A 16,716-nucleotide genomic window follows, 5' to 3' on the forward strand; every position below is an offset into this window, starting at 1 on the left:
AATCCATGTTTTCCTTTGAGTCTCTCCTGGCAGTTGTTGTGAAATCATATTTTACTTCTGCTTTAAAAAAAAAACCTATTGTATCTTTTGTTTATATATGACCAAGTTTTCTCTCAGTATCTCTTCCTTTTGCAGCCTAGAGAGCCGTTTCACGTAACAAAGAATTTTTTAGAGAAAAAGAGGAAATAATTGATAGAACTGATCAATACATTGAGGAATATTGAAAATGTATGCAATGTTTTGCTTTGTAACTTTACTGTGTCTTCTCATATCTCTGGTGTCATGCTTGCTCTTTGTAGGTGTTTTTTCCTTATGTTGTAGTCATCTTTTCATGCTTCTGTATAGATCTTATTCTCTAGTTATAGCACAGTAATATTCCAAGGGAATGACTAGATTTACAATAATTTTTGATAGTGGTTGGGGTTTTATGTGGTTTATTCATCTCTCCAGCTTTAATTCCTGAAGCGTTGCGCTAGGGCTAGGCTATACCATTTGCTGTGCTGGATGGAGGTGTTCTTGGTCTTGCCCAGGCTCACTTCATTTCCTGGGGTTAGGCCCCCTGAATATTTGAATTTGAGAGTGTTGCATTACATTTTTTATATGATTCATACGTTCTTTTAGGAAATTTTACTAATGAAATATAGAATAATACTGAAAAATTTAAAAGATCTGATTCTTTTAGGAATGGAGGTCTTATAAGAAAAGACTCAGGATTGCTCATTCTAAGACACAGTGCATTTTAGCTATTTAAAAAAAAATCCAAACACAACAAAACCAGCTTGTCCAAGTGCTGTTCCCTTCTCTGTTTCCCTTTTTTCTGAATGAGGAATGCGTGAAGATAGTGCCTATTTGTAAGCTCTAAGAACTGCATTATATAGTGCCTAGCATGTGCTGGGCACTGTTAAGAGCTGTACAGATATTTAACTCCTTTGTCTTCCTAACATCCTCAGCAGGTGCTATAATTATTCCTATTTTACAGTTGAGGCAACTGAGGCAGTGAGATTAATGAACTTGCTTAAGGAAGGGTCTGAGGCCAATTTAGAACTTCTAATCCCAGGCCCAGGGCACTCTCCACACTGCACTGCCTGGTTACTCTAAAGCCCAATTCAAAATGCAGGCTTGACTTTAGACTTTTCAAGCTCTAGGAAGGAACTCTTCCAGCATTCAGATCTCTGCCCAAGTTTGCTTCTGCAAGATGCTATTGAAATAATAGCTTTGTAGAAAATTAATTTGCATGACCATTGATTTATGTTTTATGGTCTGAGCCTGCTGAGTTAGAAGTTCAATTTATCAAAGATTCTTTGATTGTTTCAGTCTCTTAAATTGCTGGCTTAGAGCAGCTTTCATGATTTAGTTATTTTAATTACATTATGTGTTGGTGAAGAAGTGTCACTGGAGGTCAAAAGTGACCTGTGTTTTAACTTTCCTTATGCTTCCATTCAAATGGGTGTGCAGAAGGGCAAGTTACTATCCCTCTCTGAAGGGTCTCAGCTTCTTTATTTGTAAGAAGAGACTGTCTGATCCACCCATCTCTGAAATTCTGTTTTATTTACTTAGGTAACTTGTTTTTCCCAATGGAATACAAAGAATTTAAATTTGTGCATGAATTTTTGTTGGGCATGGGTGTGTGTGCGAGTGCTGGTAGCAATATTGCAACTCAATCAGAGATTCTGATAATTTTAAAATTTAAATTACCCAAATTTTGCTTATCTAAGCTACATCATGTAGCCTGCTACAGATGACCTTAATTTATGGAACATCCATCCTTAAGTCCCAATGTCTACTTAATTTTTTATACTCCTAACCCCTTTTCCTCTACTCTAGTATTTGATCCCCCAGCCCTGGCTACACAGTGTTACCCCACATGTTCCGTTTCAAGTTGTGGCAGTCATAATTTTGTATTTCCCTTGTGGTATACTCTTAAAACCTGTCGTGAAGTACAGATCTTAGAGTATATAGCTGAAAAAAAAGGTTTGATAAATAAATCTAGGCTTTTTTTTTTGATCACAGCTTTCAGGTAGTCCCATAATTTTAAAATTATGTCTGCTGGATCTATTCTCCAGGTCAGTGGTTTTTCCAATGAGATATTTCACATTGTCTTCCATTTTTTTCTTTCCTTTGGTTCTGTTTTATAATATCTTGATTTCTCATAAAGTCACTAGCTTCCACTTGCTCCGATCTAATTTTTAAGGTGGTATTTTCTTCAGTGGTCTTTTGGACCTCCTTTTCCATTTGGCTAATTCTGCCTTTCAAGGCATTCTCCTCCTCATTGACTTTTTGGAGCTCTTTTGCCATTTGAGGTAGTCTATTTTTTAAGATGCTATTTTCTTCAGTATTTTTTTGGGTCTCCTTTAGCAAGTCATTGACTTGTTTTTCATGGTTTTCTTGCATCACTCTCATTTCTCTTCCCAATTTTTCCTCTACTTCTCTTACTTGCTTTTCCAAATCCTTTTTGAGCTCTTCCATGGCCTGAGACCAGTGCATGTTTTTCTTGGAGGCTTTTGATGTAGGCCCTTTGACTGGGTTGACTTCTTCTGACTGTATGTTTTGATCTTCTTTGTCATCAAAAAAAGATTTTAGCATCTGAGTCTCAGTCTGTGTCATTTTTTGCTGCCTGGCCATGCTCCCAGCCAACTAATTGACCTTTGAGGTTTTTGTCAGGGTATGACTGCTTGTAGAGAGTGCTGTTTTCAGAGCTATTTCTAGTCCACTGTCACTGCAAGCTTTGCCATAGCAGCCCTCCTCCTCCCCTAAGAACTGCCAACCAGGATTGCCACCCAGATCCAAGCAGGACAAAGTAAGCCCTGCATTCCCACTCCAATCTGCTGCTAGATTCCTCCCACTGTGTGAGCCAGGGACTCTGAAAACAGCCGCAGGAGCTTCCTGCTGCTGCTCCTGTCACCACCGTGCCACCTCTGCCATTCCCGGGGCTGGGGCCTGACCACTTTCTAACCTGATCTAGCAGTTTTCCCACTAACCTTCTCCATGGTCCTTGGTGTTTATGTTTTGAGAAGTCTGGTAACTGCCACAGCTCCGTGATTCATGGCCCTAAGCCCTGCTCCAGGCATACTCCCAGTCTGATCTGTCCTGGCGTGGCCTACCCTGGGCTGTGCTCCACTCCCAGCACCGTGCGATAGACCCTTCCCAGCGACCATCCAGGCTGTCCTGGGCTGGAGACCTGTGTCCCTCTGCTATTTCGTGGTTTCCACAGCTCTAGAATTTGTTCAGAGCCGTTTTTTACAGTTGTTTGGAGGGATTTGGAGGAGAGCCAGCTGTCATGTTGGTTCTGCCCCCTTATTTTTTTTTTAAAGGAAATTTTTTTAATTCAAGTAATATATGTACTGGGAGACTTTGTCCATTCACCTTGTGGATCTTATCAGAATGTACTAAACAAAGTAAAAGGGGAATGAGTTGGAGGTGTTTTAAGCAACCTGTGTAGTCTTAGGAGTGCCATGTTGAATTACTTTCCAAGGGTGCTGCCCTAGAATTGAAGGTTGGAAAGTTATGCATGCAGGTTGTTAGAAAGAATTTTAATTTGGATCAGTATGTGGGTGCCGGTAAAACAAGTTTTTTCCTGCCATCTTATGTCTGTATTGTTTTCTGACAAATGAGAATCAATATGTTTTACCAGGATGGAGAATGCAAATCATCTGCTTGAACTGGATAAATTATGTATGAATACTCCCGTCTAGCATAACACAGTTCACAAATTTTAGTCAACAAGAAAACTCCCTAATTCTTTGACTGCTACTATTCACTGTTTCCTCCAGACTATTCTTTATTAGAAGGTATTCTCTATTAGAAGGACTACTGGAAACTAAAAGAGAATTCAAATATAAACAGCAAGCACTATTAAATTTCCCTTAAAGCTTTGTCCATCTGCTCACAATTCCTCAGCACTCAGTTTTCACCTTGGGGTGGGGGAAGGCTACTTAATACTTAAGGCAATTTGCCATCCATGAGTGTAAATCATATCCAAGAACGCAATTTCAGAATATGAATGTGTGATGAATGTCATGGGTTAAAAACCTGACACCAGCATTTCAAGGTTAGGACTACTCTTTCTATATATTTGGAGTGAGGTTTCCAATCAATTGACTCAAATATAAAATTTGACGTTCTGGACCAGGAAATTATACCTGACGATACTGAAAAGTAACAGATGTGTTCACTGACCTACTTGGCCATGAATTTTAAGAAGCTAGGTTCTATGTAAGTAGAGACATACCAGTAAATATACTGCAAATGTTGCAGTGGTAAGCATGACATCTACCAATAATTAGTAGAAGTTAGTAAATAGTAAGGGAAAAGATCACTGGTAACTAACTTTGGTCCACAAATCATGGTAGATTTATTTCTGAAAGGTTTGAGAGACAGATAAATCAGGCATGTGTTCTAATGCCTTCTATGTCTTGATTTCAGCAGGGCATCTCAGAAAGTCTCTCATATTATCTCTGTGACAACAGTGGAGACCTGTGGGCAATAGGATATTATTTCATGGGTCCAGAAGTAGTTTAACTGTACAGCAAATAAGTTAAGTGGTGGATCAGTGGTAACCTTGAGGAATGCTCCAGGTCTCTCACATTTATTGAACATTTTCCCCTATGATTTAAATAAAGGCAGCCTCAATATGCCTTTTTTTTTTTCAAAAAAGCTTGTTAAATTGAATTTTTAAACAAATGAAACTGGAAGTGAGATTTGAGGAAGAAAAAATTTGTAAAGAGAATAAGTATCTTGGGGCAGCTAGGTGGTACAGTGAATAGAGCACCAGCCCTGGAGTCAGGGGGACCTGAGTTCAATTCCGGCCTAAGAGACTTGACACACTTAGTAGCTGGGTGACCTTGGGCAAGTCACTTAACCCCAATTGCCCTGCCTTCCCCCCCTGCAAAAAAAACAAAAAAAAAATCTTAAATCATGAAGCAAAACAACCCAGATGGATGAGTCATAAAAAGTGAAATTGGAAAGAATTGCCTCTTAAATGAATCCCTTCCCCCAACACTCAGTTTTGTCCTATTCAGAAATCTAGAGCTTCTAATTCAAAGAAAAAAGATGTTATGATCAGCAAAAAAAGAGGGCAAGCAACAAATAAATGGTTAGAATCACATAAGACTTTAGCCTTCATGATGATAGAGGAGAAAGTCTTGGAATATTTCAAAAGAAAAAGACAATTGTCTTGTATCCAATACCCATTTATCCATCAATACCAAGAATAATCCTAAAGAACTGTCAAATGTTCCTGATAAAAATTAGAGCTTTGTAGAAACTTTGAAACTCCAAAAGAAATGTAGACATTCTAACAATGAATGGTTAAGGGTATAGCATTCAAATGGGGGAAGAAACAAGTATCTCTTCAGAATCCTAATGTCTTCAGGAGGGACAGGTAAATAAAGCAAAATTCATTTAATTTTGTAAGAATTTAACGTTGTATAAATGTGACATGTAAGAAGGGTATGCAGGTGTGGTGGAGGAAAGTGTGGTTGGAATGAACATCGCATGACCTCGCTGTTAACTGAACTGATTGAAATTGAAAAAGGATTGAAATCAACCCCCTCCCCCCAAGACAACTGAAATGTAATAATAGTTTGAAACCTTTTAATAGTCTTTAAGTTTTTTCAATTACATATTTTCTCACCTCTCCTCTCCCAAAGACAGTAAGCAATTTGATAGAGGTTATATCTATGTAATTATGTAAAAAAATATTCAAGGAAAGTCTTATTGCAAGGTTAATCGAGCAATATATTGGGGCCTTGACTAGAATTTTACTAAAGTTAACTATGCTAGATCTTTGATAACTGAATGAGACTAGATAGGAGTGAGTATATATGTATTTCTCAGAAACACTATATACAAAACTTGGCATTGCATTTTTAAAACAAGTAATCTTATTGGTTACAGAGGAAAGCAAATAATTGATGGTAGAAATGAAAATAATTTGCTAGCAATAAAAAGGAAATAAAGGAAATTTTGTCCAATTATGTGCCAGTTAAAAAATAAATGAAACTTTTTGCAAATATAAAACAACTCAGGTTATAAGAACAGAATTTAAGTAACCCATCTCAGAAAAAGACATTTAGAACAACCTAGGACCAGATGGATTTGCAATTAAATCCAATTTCATAAAAATTTTTTTTGTAAAACCAAGGAAAGATAATGTCCTTTGAGACAGATATGGTCCTGATACTTGAATCAGGGAGAGAGAAGTAAAGAACTCTATAAATGGATTTTCTAATGAATGTTGATACAAAATATTGAAGATAATACTAGCACATATAGCAACACATTAAAAATATGAGGCATGCAGTCTTGATTCAGTATTAGGAATATTAATATTCATTAATATCAATAAAATGGTGGTTATATAGATGGATTTTTAAAAAAGCTTTTGTGCAAATGGAAACTAAAGGAACAAATAGACACATAGAAATATGTGGTAAGCAGTAATATAGAAATGCTGGCGAGCTTTCCAGTAAGATTAGGTGTTGCAAGCATGTCCATTGTTACATACAATAATTAGCAAGAATTCTAGAATATGAAATTGAAAATATTGTGCATAAAGAAGCAGTGCAGCTAATTTGGAAAAGTTAAGTTAACCAGGGGGAAATATTAGCAATAAATTTCTTCTAAGGTTTGATAAGCTATATAAGGGAACTGATCAGATATATAAATAAGAACAATAGCCATTCTCTAGTAGATAAATATTCAATATTAAGCTACCATTTGCCACAGGAAAAAAGATCTTCAAAATTACTAATTGTAAGGTAAATTAAAATAGCCCTTAGTTCCCATTCTGTTATATTTGCAAAGATTAAAAAAAATGATAATTATGGGAATTCTAAGGGGCCTAAAGGCACACTGTTGCAGAACAATTCTGAAAAGCAGTGAGTGTATATCTCCTGAAGTTAACAAACTCCACAACACCCTTTGATCCAATTATAGTGCCATTCCTAGCATCTATGTTAAATACATTAGAAGTAGGAAAGGGCCTTATATGAACTAAAAATTGCAGCAGCACTGTTTGTCTTGAGGGGGAAAAACCTCTACAAAAGAGAGACAACAAATCAAAGAAGGGCTTAAGCATGGAACTAAATAACCCTAGGAAAACCAGCAGGTCAAAATACCCTAATAAACACAAAAGGGAATAGGAAATGTGTGTGGATACTCATCAGTTGGAGAACAGTTCAGGAAGTTAGCATAAAGATGTTATTGAATAGTCTTGCACTGTAATGTGACATTTATGACAGGATGTCAGAGAAGCTGTGGCGAGGGGTACTGAAGGCACTAAGAGTGTTTAGCCTTAGGAAAGGAGGTCTAAGTGGGGGGCATGATAACTTTACCAAGAGTTAGACCTGGATTGTTTAGGCTGGAGGTCTGAGTTAGTAGCAATGGGGGAAGAGGTGAATTTAGTTTTGATTTCAGGGAAAAAAACTTCGTGAACATTTAGACTTGTTGGGCTGACCAGAGGAGGAAAGCGTCTGAGTCTCACTTGTTGGTTATGAGTTAAGGCATTCCTTTTGTGTGAGGCCTAGAATAGATGGCCTCTGAGCTTTCTTTTATACCTCATTCTTTGATTCTGTGACTTGTAGGAAGTGAGGCCTTGTGAAGTCTGTAGTAACAGGAGAATAGTTTATAAACTAAGATGACCACATCCTAATGGAAGCTACTCAAAAAGATTTGAGAACTTGGATCAGTCATGGCTTGATTATACTTGTTACAAAGCAAGTCTTGATTATTCAGGAAGAGAGTGGGATTATAGTGAAAGTACTCTCAGTTAAAAAGCACCAGTGGAACACTGAAAATAGAGAAAAGAGAAGAAAAGGAACTTCTGAAGGGGACATAGACAACACTCTTAGCAGTACTGTTACTATGTTTTTAATAAAAAGAAGCTATATGGAGCCCAGTTATACATGCAGTTCTTTTTCTGATCTTTTTGAATAAGGAAATTTTCATCAGTGTTATTGGTGTTTTTGATGAAATGTTAGGTGATTTTCTAATTTGTAATTTAAAAAATTGAAAGCCTAGTGCATTAGTGTGGCTGCCCTTTTGCAGCTCCATCACGTGTTGTTTTCCTTTAGTCATCATTGCTAATCTTATGGGTATGAAGTGTGTGACCTTAGAGGGATTTTCATTTTTTTCACCTAATTTAAAGAGTTTTTTCTCCTTATGGTTGATAGTTTGCATTTCTCCTCAAACTGACTTCATATTTTTGGACCTTTTACTTACTAGGAGCATGGCTCTTATGTCACTTAGGTGTCTGCGATAGCAGATATTTGCTGCAAAGATTTTTGCCTATTATTCTCTTTTATAGAGTATGTATAATTCTACATAATATTTATTTTATGCTGTATTTACACCTAATCTCTGCCAGGTGGCTTTCCAACTTTCCCTTCCTCTTTTTTCAGCATAGTGTTAATAAAATCAAGGGCTAGGGTGAGGATTCACTAACACTGTGCTATTGTTTTCAGTGGCTTCAATATCTGTTCCACTTACTAACAGTTCTATTTCTTTTTTGTTGAGTCTTTTCAGTCACATCTGACTCATTGTGACCCCATTGGGGCTTCCTTGGCCAAGATACTGGAGTGGTTTGCAATTTTCTTCTCCAACTCATTTTACATATGAGGAAACAGAGGCAAGCAAGGTTAAGTGACTTGCTCAGGTGTTTCAACAATCTGGCTAGCAGCTGTTGTGGGGGTGAAAGACCAACACAAGCCCAACAACAAGCATGGTACCAGCACACTACTAGCATGCTGCAAAAGCCCAAGTTCTTTTGATCTGCTTTAGTAAGGAAAGCAACCTTAAGGGATTGACAAGTTTACTTTAAATTCAGCATACAAATACCACTCACTTAATTCAGGGGAAAATGCCAGCACCCTGAACTTTGGAGCAAATACAAATTACAAACAGACAGACACAATAAAATCCATAGTTTACCATTACCAACATCTGGGTTCAGCCGGGAACTCATAACAAGGGCTGGCCTAGAGTCACGCGAGCCATCATGGCTGTGGGTAAGAGCTCTGAAAAAGAGAAAGCCAACCCCTGGTTTTATATCTTTTTAAGGGTCAAGTGCAACTCACCCACATGACCTAGAATCGTCACAAAGAGGTGACTTCTACCCACGTGGTCTAAAAGCCTCTGATGTCCTAAACATGTCACTCAAACTCATGTGTAAACTAGACCCTCCCCTGAGGCAAGGAGGTCACCAAGGACACCCAAATCTAAGCAAGGAAACAAAGGTCAAACTCTTCAAGGGCACTTGATTGAACTGTGCTAAGAGCCCATTTTGATTACCAACACACCAGGGCAGGTAGTAAGTGTATAAGGCCAATTTCGAACTGGGGACAGATGAGTCTCACTGCTTCCAGACCCTACCCACTATCTGCTGCAGTGCCACCTAGCAGCCACATTTCTTAACCAGTACCAAATCATTTGTAATGCAATTTGAGATCTGGTACTAGTCCTTTCCTTTCCACCTTTCCCTCTTTATTTTCTTTTAGGTTCACATATCTTCAGTTAGTCAGTTATTTCAGTGCAGGAGAGGAACCAGGGGCAAAAGATGTGAAGGAACTTGCTGCCAGATGCCACGTGGGCAGCCACAGAACCAGTACTCCTTGGATCTGAGGCCCTTTGGCTCTTGATGGCTGATCCAGTGTACTTTATAATAGACCCTGCTGTGCTGTGCTCCTTCCATTTCCTCATCTAATGTAGACAGAGTAATGTTTGCAGTCATAGTGTCACGTGGTCATTGTGAGAAAAAACACATTAAATCTTAAGCAGCTTCGGGTTACTTTTAGGATAAAATACATTTTCTTTTCAAAATCTGTCACTTGGGGTCCAGTGTGCTTTTCCCATTGTTCCTCTCAATTCAGCCTGTTTTCTAGCCGAGCAGGGCTACTTGCTGTCTCCAAAACTAGCATAAAATCCCATGCTGCTGAAAATTTGTTAGAATCACCTTTTTTGTTGTTGGTGCTTTCTTACTCTGCTCTACCTGTGTACATGTTACACACTGTGTCCAGAGAAGACAAGTAACTTGAAGGGAGTGACTGCTTTTACATTCTCGTCTTTGAATCCACACCAGGGTACAAGGTATAGCTGCACCTTGCTTTATAAGTAGGTGCATATTTTCAGTTTTGCAAACAGCAATTGTTTGAAATCGGCGTTGCTGTAGGTAATGGAATTTGTGAGTCTTTGGAACTGGATCCATTTAATTTGGCTATGCTTGTGTAGAATTTAGTTCTTGTAGCATGCAAAGCACTCAGAAGAGCTGTGTGCTTTATAGTTCACAAAACAGCTGAACATTTTATCCATAACTGAACATTTAAAAAAAAAGTGGTGATAGAAAGTGAGTTTCCTCTACATGGAAAGGGGATGGGGGGGAGGGAAGTGAACAAGCATTTTATGTAGCCCTTGGGATGCCAGGTGTACTGTGCTTTACAAATAGGCTACAGCTTGTACACTTATGGCAGGTACAATTTGGTTTTGGCATTTATCCATATTAGATGGTGAGTTATAGTTGGAATCAGAGTTTTAAACATATAAACGAATAGCTGTGAAACAAAGACTTGGATCTGGAAAACTACCCCATTGGCCCTTTAAGGAAAAGGGAGGAAACTACTCTTTTCCCTTGAATATTTCCAACTTGTGTTGGAATACTTGGCTAGATTACTACTGTTTTCTTTGATTAATTGATGATATAAGGGATTAGTTCTGTTCTTGATACTTCTATATGGCATTCATACAGTCATTTTAGAGCAATCTAAAATTTTACCAATTTGAATACTACCATGTAGGGTACACTTTGTGAGCAGTTGCAATTTGTAATTTGTCTTCTGTTACATGCCTTTTGGTGTGTTGGCTTTTCATTAGGACTGTAATTTGTAGGGAATTCATCTTCCTTTCCATTTTACCTGAAGTGTCGTTTTTAAGTATGCATTCAGTGTAATTCATCAAATACTTTTGTGTCTACTTTGTTCAAGGCACTGCATTCAGCAGAAAATTAATAAAATAGAATGAAATATTTGCTTCCTTTAAGGAACTAGTTAAGTTCTTTGTCCCAGAACACGTGTGTGTGTGTGTGTGTAGCTGTTCACAAAAGAGGGGTTAGGAGACAGGTATCACAAAAGACTTCAGAATAGCAGGTGGCACCTGATAGAAACATTGGGGAAAGGTGGAGATTCTAAAAGGTGGGGGAATGTAGTAGGGACCAAGGATGGACTCTGTAAAGACATAAAGGAGGGAGATGGAATTCCTGGGCATTAAGATCCTGTCTACCTGGAACAGAAAGTGCATGAAAGGGGAAGTAGTGTAAAGTAAGTCAGGAAAAGTGATCTGGAGCCAGATTGTGGAATGTGAAAAGACCCATCAGCTCTGATGTCACCAGTGGCCTCTATGGTAGAATGGTTAAATTTTTTCTTTCTGAACCAGTTTCTGATTGACAGTTGCTGTCATCCCTCCTTGTGAGTTTCTTGGTAAGCCTTTCGCTCACTGAGTATTGTTTTTTGAGAACTCTATGTTGTCCTCTGGCAGGCCATTGTCACTACCTCTTAAAATCCCTGGTTTAGCACCAATTAAATCCTAGGGTAGCAAAGGCAGTCTACTTGTGTGTGGACTAATGGCATATCAAATGACTATATTGCTTTAAGGTTTTCCAAATGCTTTGACATATATTTCTTCTAATTTTTTTTTATACTTTTATTTTGATAGAATACAAAAATCACTTCAGACGGAAGAAAGTTTCGTTTCCTTTTTCTTTTGTTGGTACTTTGAGAGGAAAAGCGTTTGTTTTATAGTGTATGTTGTAATAATCTCTTCCCATCTTTTCAGACTAACAGGGATGCCAAAAGAAAAATATGATCCCCCAGATCCTCGCAGAATTTACACCATCATGTCAGCAGAAGAGGTAGCCAACGGAAAGAAATCTCACTGGACAGAATTAGAAATCTCTGGTGAGTCAAATCTAAAGGATTAAAAAAGCTCCCAAACATTGGCAATCTAAGAAATAAGTATATGTATTTATTCCCATACATTCAATCAGAGGGACTATTCAGTAGAAATTTAATTCTGAAATGCATACATTTGCCTGGAATTGTCAGTCTCTGCCTTATAATTAAATAGCTCATTCTGCCATTTTTTAGAGTTGGAGTAAAAAACCTGAGTTATAGCGGGCTATCTGGAAATCTAGGATGCCCAAGTATTGTCTTTTCATAGAACAAATATTTTATTCAATTTTTATAAAAGAATTACTGGGATTTGTTCCCAAACCAAACTGTTCTCATGCCTCTAATAACTCAGTGTTAATATATGAAACCCAGAGACTTCTCTTACCTATGAAAAGTAATTGTGTGATTTATCTTTCCATTAATTATTTTGGGTCTTAAGTTTGTGAAATAATACATAGTATTAGCATCTTATGTTACTTAGTGTGCCATGTTTTGGTACTGTAGGGTGATCAACCTTGTTGTCTGTATTTAGCTTCCATTTTGCCCTTCCAAGCATGTTACCTGCTTTCCTTTTGTGTTTCCCCCTCTACTTTCCACCGCTGTACCATCCTGCTTCAGCTTCCCTTCACCTTCATTAAAATCTATCCTCAGGAGAAGAATATGACCGTGTGTGACATTTCTACTTTCTCCCTCAGTCATTTGCATTTTAATCAGAGATAAAGCCTGAAGAGAAATGCCTTCTTAGTTTCCCTGAAATTATAACAGAAAACCATGAGTCCCTCAAAATTGCATCAAATCTGTTTTGACCAGAAAAAAGTTCAGATTTATCTCTTATTCTGGAAATGATGAAGTTAGATTTCAGAAATGTAGTGGACACCCTTTGCCATGATTGTGTGGTAAAGTCAAGTGGTGTTTTGTGCCGGGGTCATTCTGTTCCATTGTCACTTGTGTGTTTCAAAGTAGGAGACTAGAATGTTTAAGGGGTTCAGAGTTTTTATAGCTATGCAGTCCATTGTGTGTCTCCACAACTTCACTTCCAGACAAACATATTATTCATGTGGATATTGTACCTGAAGATTTATTTATCTTTTAACATTTTGCTTTTTAGGTAGAGTGCGGAGCCTAAGTCCATCACTTTGGTCATTGACGCACTTGACAGCTCTGCACCTAAATGACAATTATCTTACTCGCATTCCACCTGATATTGCCAAGCTTCATAATCTGGTTTACTTGGATTTGTCATCCAATAAACTCAGAAGTTTACCAGCAGAACTAGGAAACATGGTGTCTCTCAGGTGAGTAAACATACAGGTATGATCTACTGGCTAAAAATTGGAATTCATAAAATGGTAAGGGGGGTATAAGGGAAAATATTGAATATGCTTTACAGTTAAGTATATTTTTATTATATGGCCTGAATGCTTTATTGGATCTTAATCCAGTATTCAAATTAAATTTTATTTCTACTGCTTGTTTATTGGTATACTTTTAAGATTTCTGTTATCTACGAAAATTCTGCAAATAATTTTGATTCTAATGACACAATATCTACATCAACCCTGAATGAAGACAGAAGAATTGAATTACTAGTTTTAACTTTTTCAGTCATACTCGGGAAACAATAAGTAGAGTTTAAATGTTTAAGATTTTACATGTTTAACTTGCAAAAAAATTACTCAGTTTTAGAAAACTTACTGTTTAAAATTTTTATTATTCATAATGATTAGTTCTTCTCTATCCCAGATTCTAAAATAGGAATTCATCATTTCATTTTTCTTCTCCAGTATTTTATTTTATTGGTTGTAATATAGAATTAAGTTTCTTGTGTTTTTTTCTAAAGGTCACGTAAACCGTTTGTTTCTGTTAATAGGGAATTGCTTTTAAATAACAATCTGTTACGGGTTTTGCCTTATGAACTTGGTCGGCTCTTCCAGCTACAAACGTTAGGTTTGAAAGGTGAGTAGTTTCTGTTTTCCTTTTAAATAGTGGGGTTTTGTGTGTGTGGTGTTAGGGTTGGTGGTGTGGGGAATGGAAGGTTGATCCTCTCGGGGCTGGGGTAAGCTTTTGGGTATGAAGTTGAGAATTTGTTTAGTTACTCCTGTCAAATAAGTGAATTGCCTGAAGGCTGATGGTTTTATCATGGGACCATTAGTGTGTCTCAGAATTTGTTTGAAAAATTTTCATAGTTTTCTAACTTCCTAATAGGATTATAAAATTTCCCTAGGTGATATGTTCTGAATCGTTCCAGTTTTTTGTTTTGTTTTTTTTTTTTTTTTTGATTGGGGAATATTTATTGAAAAATATAAAAAATGTATCTAAAAAGATCACAGACAGAGCCTTTACAGTAATTCCTACAACATTCTTTCAGGTCTCTGGTATATAGTTTCGTATACTGAAATAAGCTCACTAAGTGCAGAGAGGTGTTATCCAGAATGATTGTAGCTATTCACAGCTTCACCAACAGTTCATCAATATGCCTATTTTCCCATAGTACCTCCAGCATTTGTCATTTCTTTTTTGTCCTCCTAGAAATCTGATCGTGTCCAGTTTTTAAAATTACTCACATTATCTGGGTTTTTTTTTTTTTTTTTGCAGAGTTCTACATAGAACTCTCATGCACTATTCAGTAAGAACTGTTAGAGAAAATATTTTTCAAAATCAATTTATCATTAGGTCACCCTAAGGAATAGAATTTCATTAGATTTTTGAATAAATCTGGTTAATCTGTCTATAATAAGCTGAATATAAATGACTAAGTTAAAAATGACTCAGGGAGAATCATTTTTATCTTGCTCTGGAGCTAAATATTTCAAGAGTTCCTGTGAACAAATAAGATTCAGTGCCTCTGAAGATTGAATTGATGTGAATATTAGACCTGTCCTTGTAAATTTCCTTTTGATTCAAAGACTGTTTTAGTCTCTAAAAAACAGTCCTGTTAACTAATAATGGGAAATGAAGGAAAAGCCCTCACAGCAGAACAGTGCAGTTATGAACAATAGATTTTCTCTGAAAATTAGCTAAAAGCAAAAATTGCAGAAGTCAAGTTATTCTATATGGTAGTCTTTAGTTGGTAGCCATGTGGGGGCCCAGGTTTCCAGCCTTATTGAAGCACTCTCTTAACACCTGAATATATTTCAGAAAAAGAAACAGGTTCGAATGGTGAAAACCATGTGTTGAAATTGAAGCACTGGAATCTCAACCATAGCATTTGAAATGTAGACCTTGTACTATTGTATATACTACTTTTAATAAAAATACCCTTCATTTTACTGGTGCGCCTTGTTAGAATTTTGTTTAAAAATGAAACACACCCAAGGTTAATCATTTAAAATCCTCATAGCCTATTGAGTTTGTTATTTTATTCTAATTATTATGCGTATCTCCCACCCCCACCCCACCCCCAACTTGCTTAGATCCTAAATTGTTTCTTGTTGAGTGTCAACCAAGGTAGCTGATAAATTAGCCTGTGTTACTGCTGTGCATTATGATAGAGAATGAATTTTCTAATCTCTAACATAGCATAATGCTGGAGTGCTGTGGCACGGACAAGTTAGGTTGTAAGTTCCTTAAGTACATACCTTTTTAAAGTTTTAAATAGACTTCTTTTAAAAAATTTCCAACTTCCAAATTCTCTCCTTCCCAGCCCCTCCCCATCCATTGAGAAGGTGAGCAATATAGCAATTATACAACATAGTTCCTAAAAGTTCTTAACTTTGGGGTCTCAAGGAAAATACCCTGGGTTTAAGGTAGGCAGATCAGAACCATCTCTGTACCATTCATCATTAGCTCACGTCCATATGTTGGCCTTTACTAGCCTGCCAAAGAGAGGAACAACATTGTTCAAAGCAACAAATATCCAAACACGCATGTGGAGTGACTCTGGAAGGCTGTCGAGGCTACAGGAATCACTAGGATGCCTTCATGGAGGGGTTTGACCAGGCCATCCATGGAGAGTCAAGTTTTGATCGATGCTGCTAGACTACTAGATAGAGGCCTGGTCTAAGTCTGGGTCACAGGGCTCTTTCCACTGCCTCTCTTTCTTCTTTATCTTCAGTATTTTTTTTATATTCAGTATTTTCAGATAAATTTGAGATGGAGATTCATCTCTTGTTCATTTTCTAGGAAAAGTGAATAATTACACCAGTGAATGATTTTTGTATTCTGCAACCTGTTTCAGGTTTCTCTTGTTGAATTTAAGCCATTTTGCCACGTGTTCAGCTAATTTTTCTCTTTTTAAACGTCAGGATTTTTAGAGGGACGTTATCAGCTTGTGACCTTCTTTTAAAACAAGTTTTTATTGATATTTTCAGTTTTCCTGTATCATCATAGTTCTCTGTTATCCCCAACCTTCCTTAGAACCATCCCACATGGCAAATACCTTTGTAGAGAGGAAAAATCATCCGTACAATTGATCAATACATTGAAAAAGTTTGGAAAAAAAATGTGCAACTTTGGTAGGAATTGAAACAAAAAGGGAAAAGTTTTAAGCTTTTATTTGTGACCAGCTTAATGAAATGTTTTTTCTTTTGTTCTTATATGCTGAGTTTAAACAGTCATTTGGCATTCAGTTGTTTAGCTTTTTCCTTTGTCTATTCCAAGCCTTTGTAAGTTATGTTGTTTTGTTCTTACTCTTTTGTTTCAGGCAATCCTTTATCACAGGATATTCTCAGCTTATACCAGGACCCAGATGGAACCCGAAAGCTACTGAACTACATGCTTGACAATCTAGCAGGTGACTTAACCCTGTCTTTTTTCTGCCTATTCTTGGGTTTTATGAAGA

General features: G+C 37.1%; 1 protein-coding gene across 1 annotated transcript in view; it reads left to right on the top strand.

Moving 5' to 3' along the window:
* The window catches only part of CNOT6L (CCR4-NOT transcription complex subunit 6 like), a 73,235-nt gene that overhangs the window by 26,684 nt on the left and 29,835 nt on the right, over positions 1 to 16,716 (top strand). The window contains exons 3-6 of the mRNA XM_036764966.1: positions 11,821 to 11,942; positions 13,045 to 13,231; positions 13,807 to 13,892; positions 16,579 to 16,668. Coding sequence (XP_036620861.1) covers positions 11,821 to 11,942; positions 13,045 to 13,231; positions 13,807 to 13,892; positions 16,579 to 16,668 — 485 coding nt within the window. The remainder of the gene's footprint in view (positions 1 to 11,820; positions 11,943 to 13,044; positions 13,232 to 13,806; positions 13,893 to 16,578; positions 16,669 to 16,716) is intronic.

Source organism: Trichosurus vulpecula, chromosome 6 (assembly GCF_011100635.1).
Source record: "Trichosurus vulpecula isolate mTriVul1 chromosome 6, mTriVul1.pri, whole genome shotgun sequence".
NCBI lineage: Eukaryota > Metazoa > Chordata > Mammalia > Diprotodontia > Phalangeridae > Trichosurus > Trichosurus vulpecula.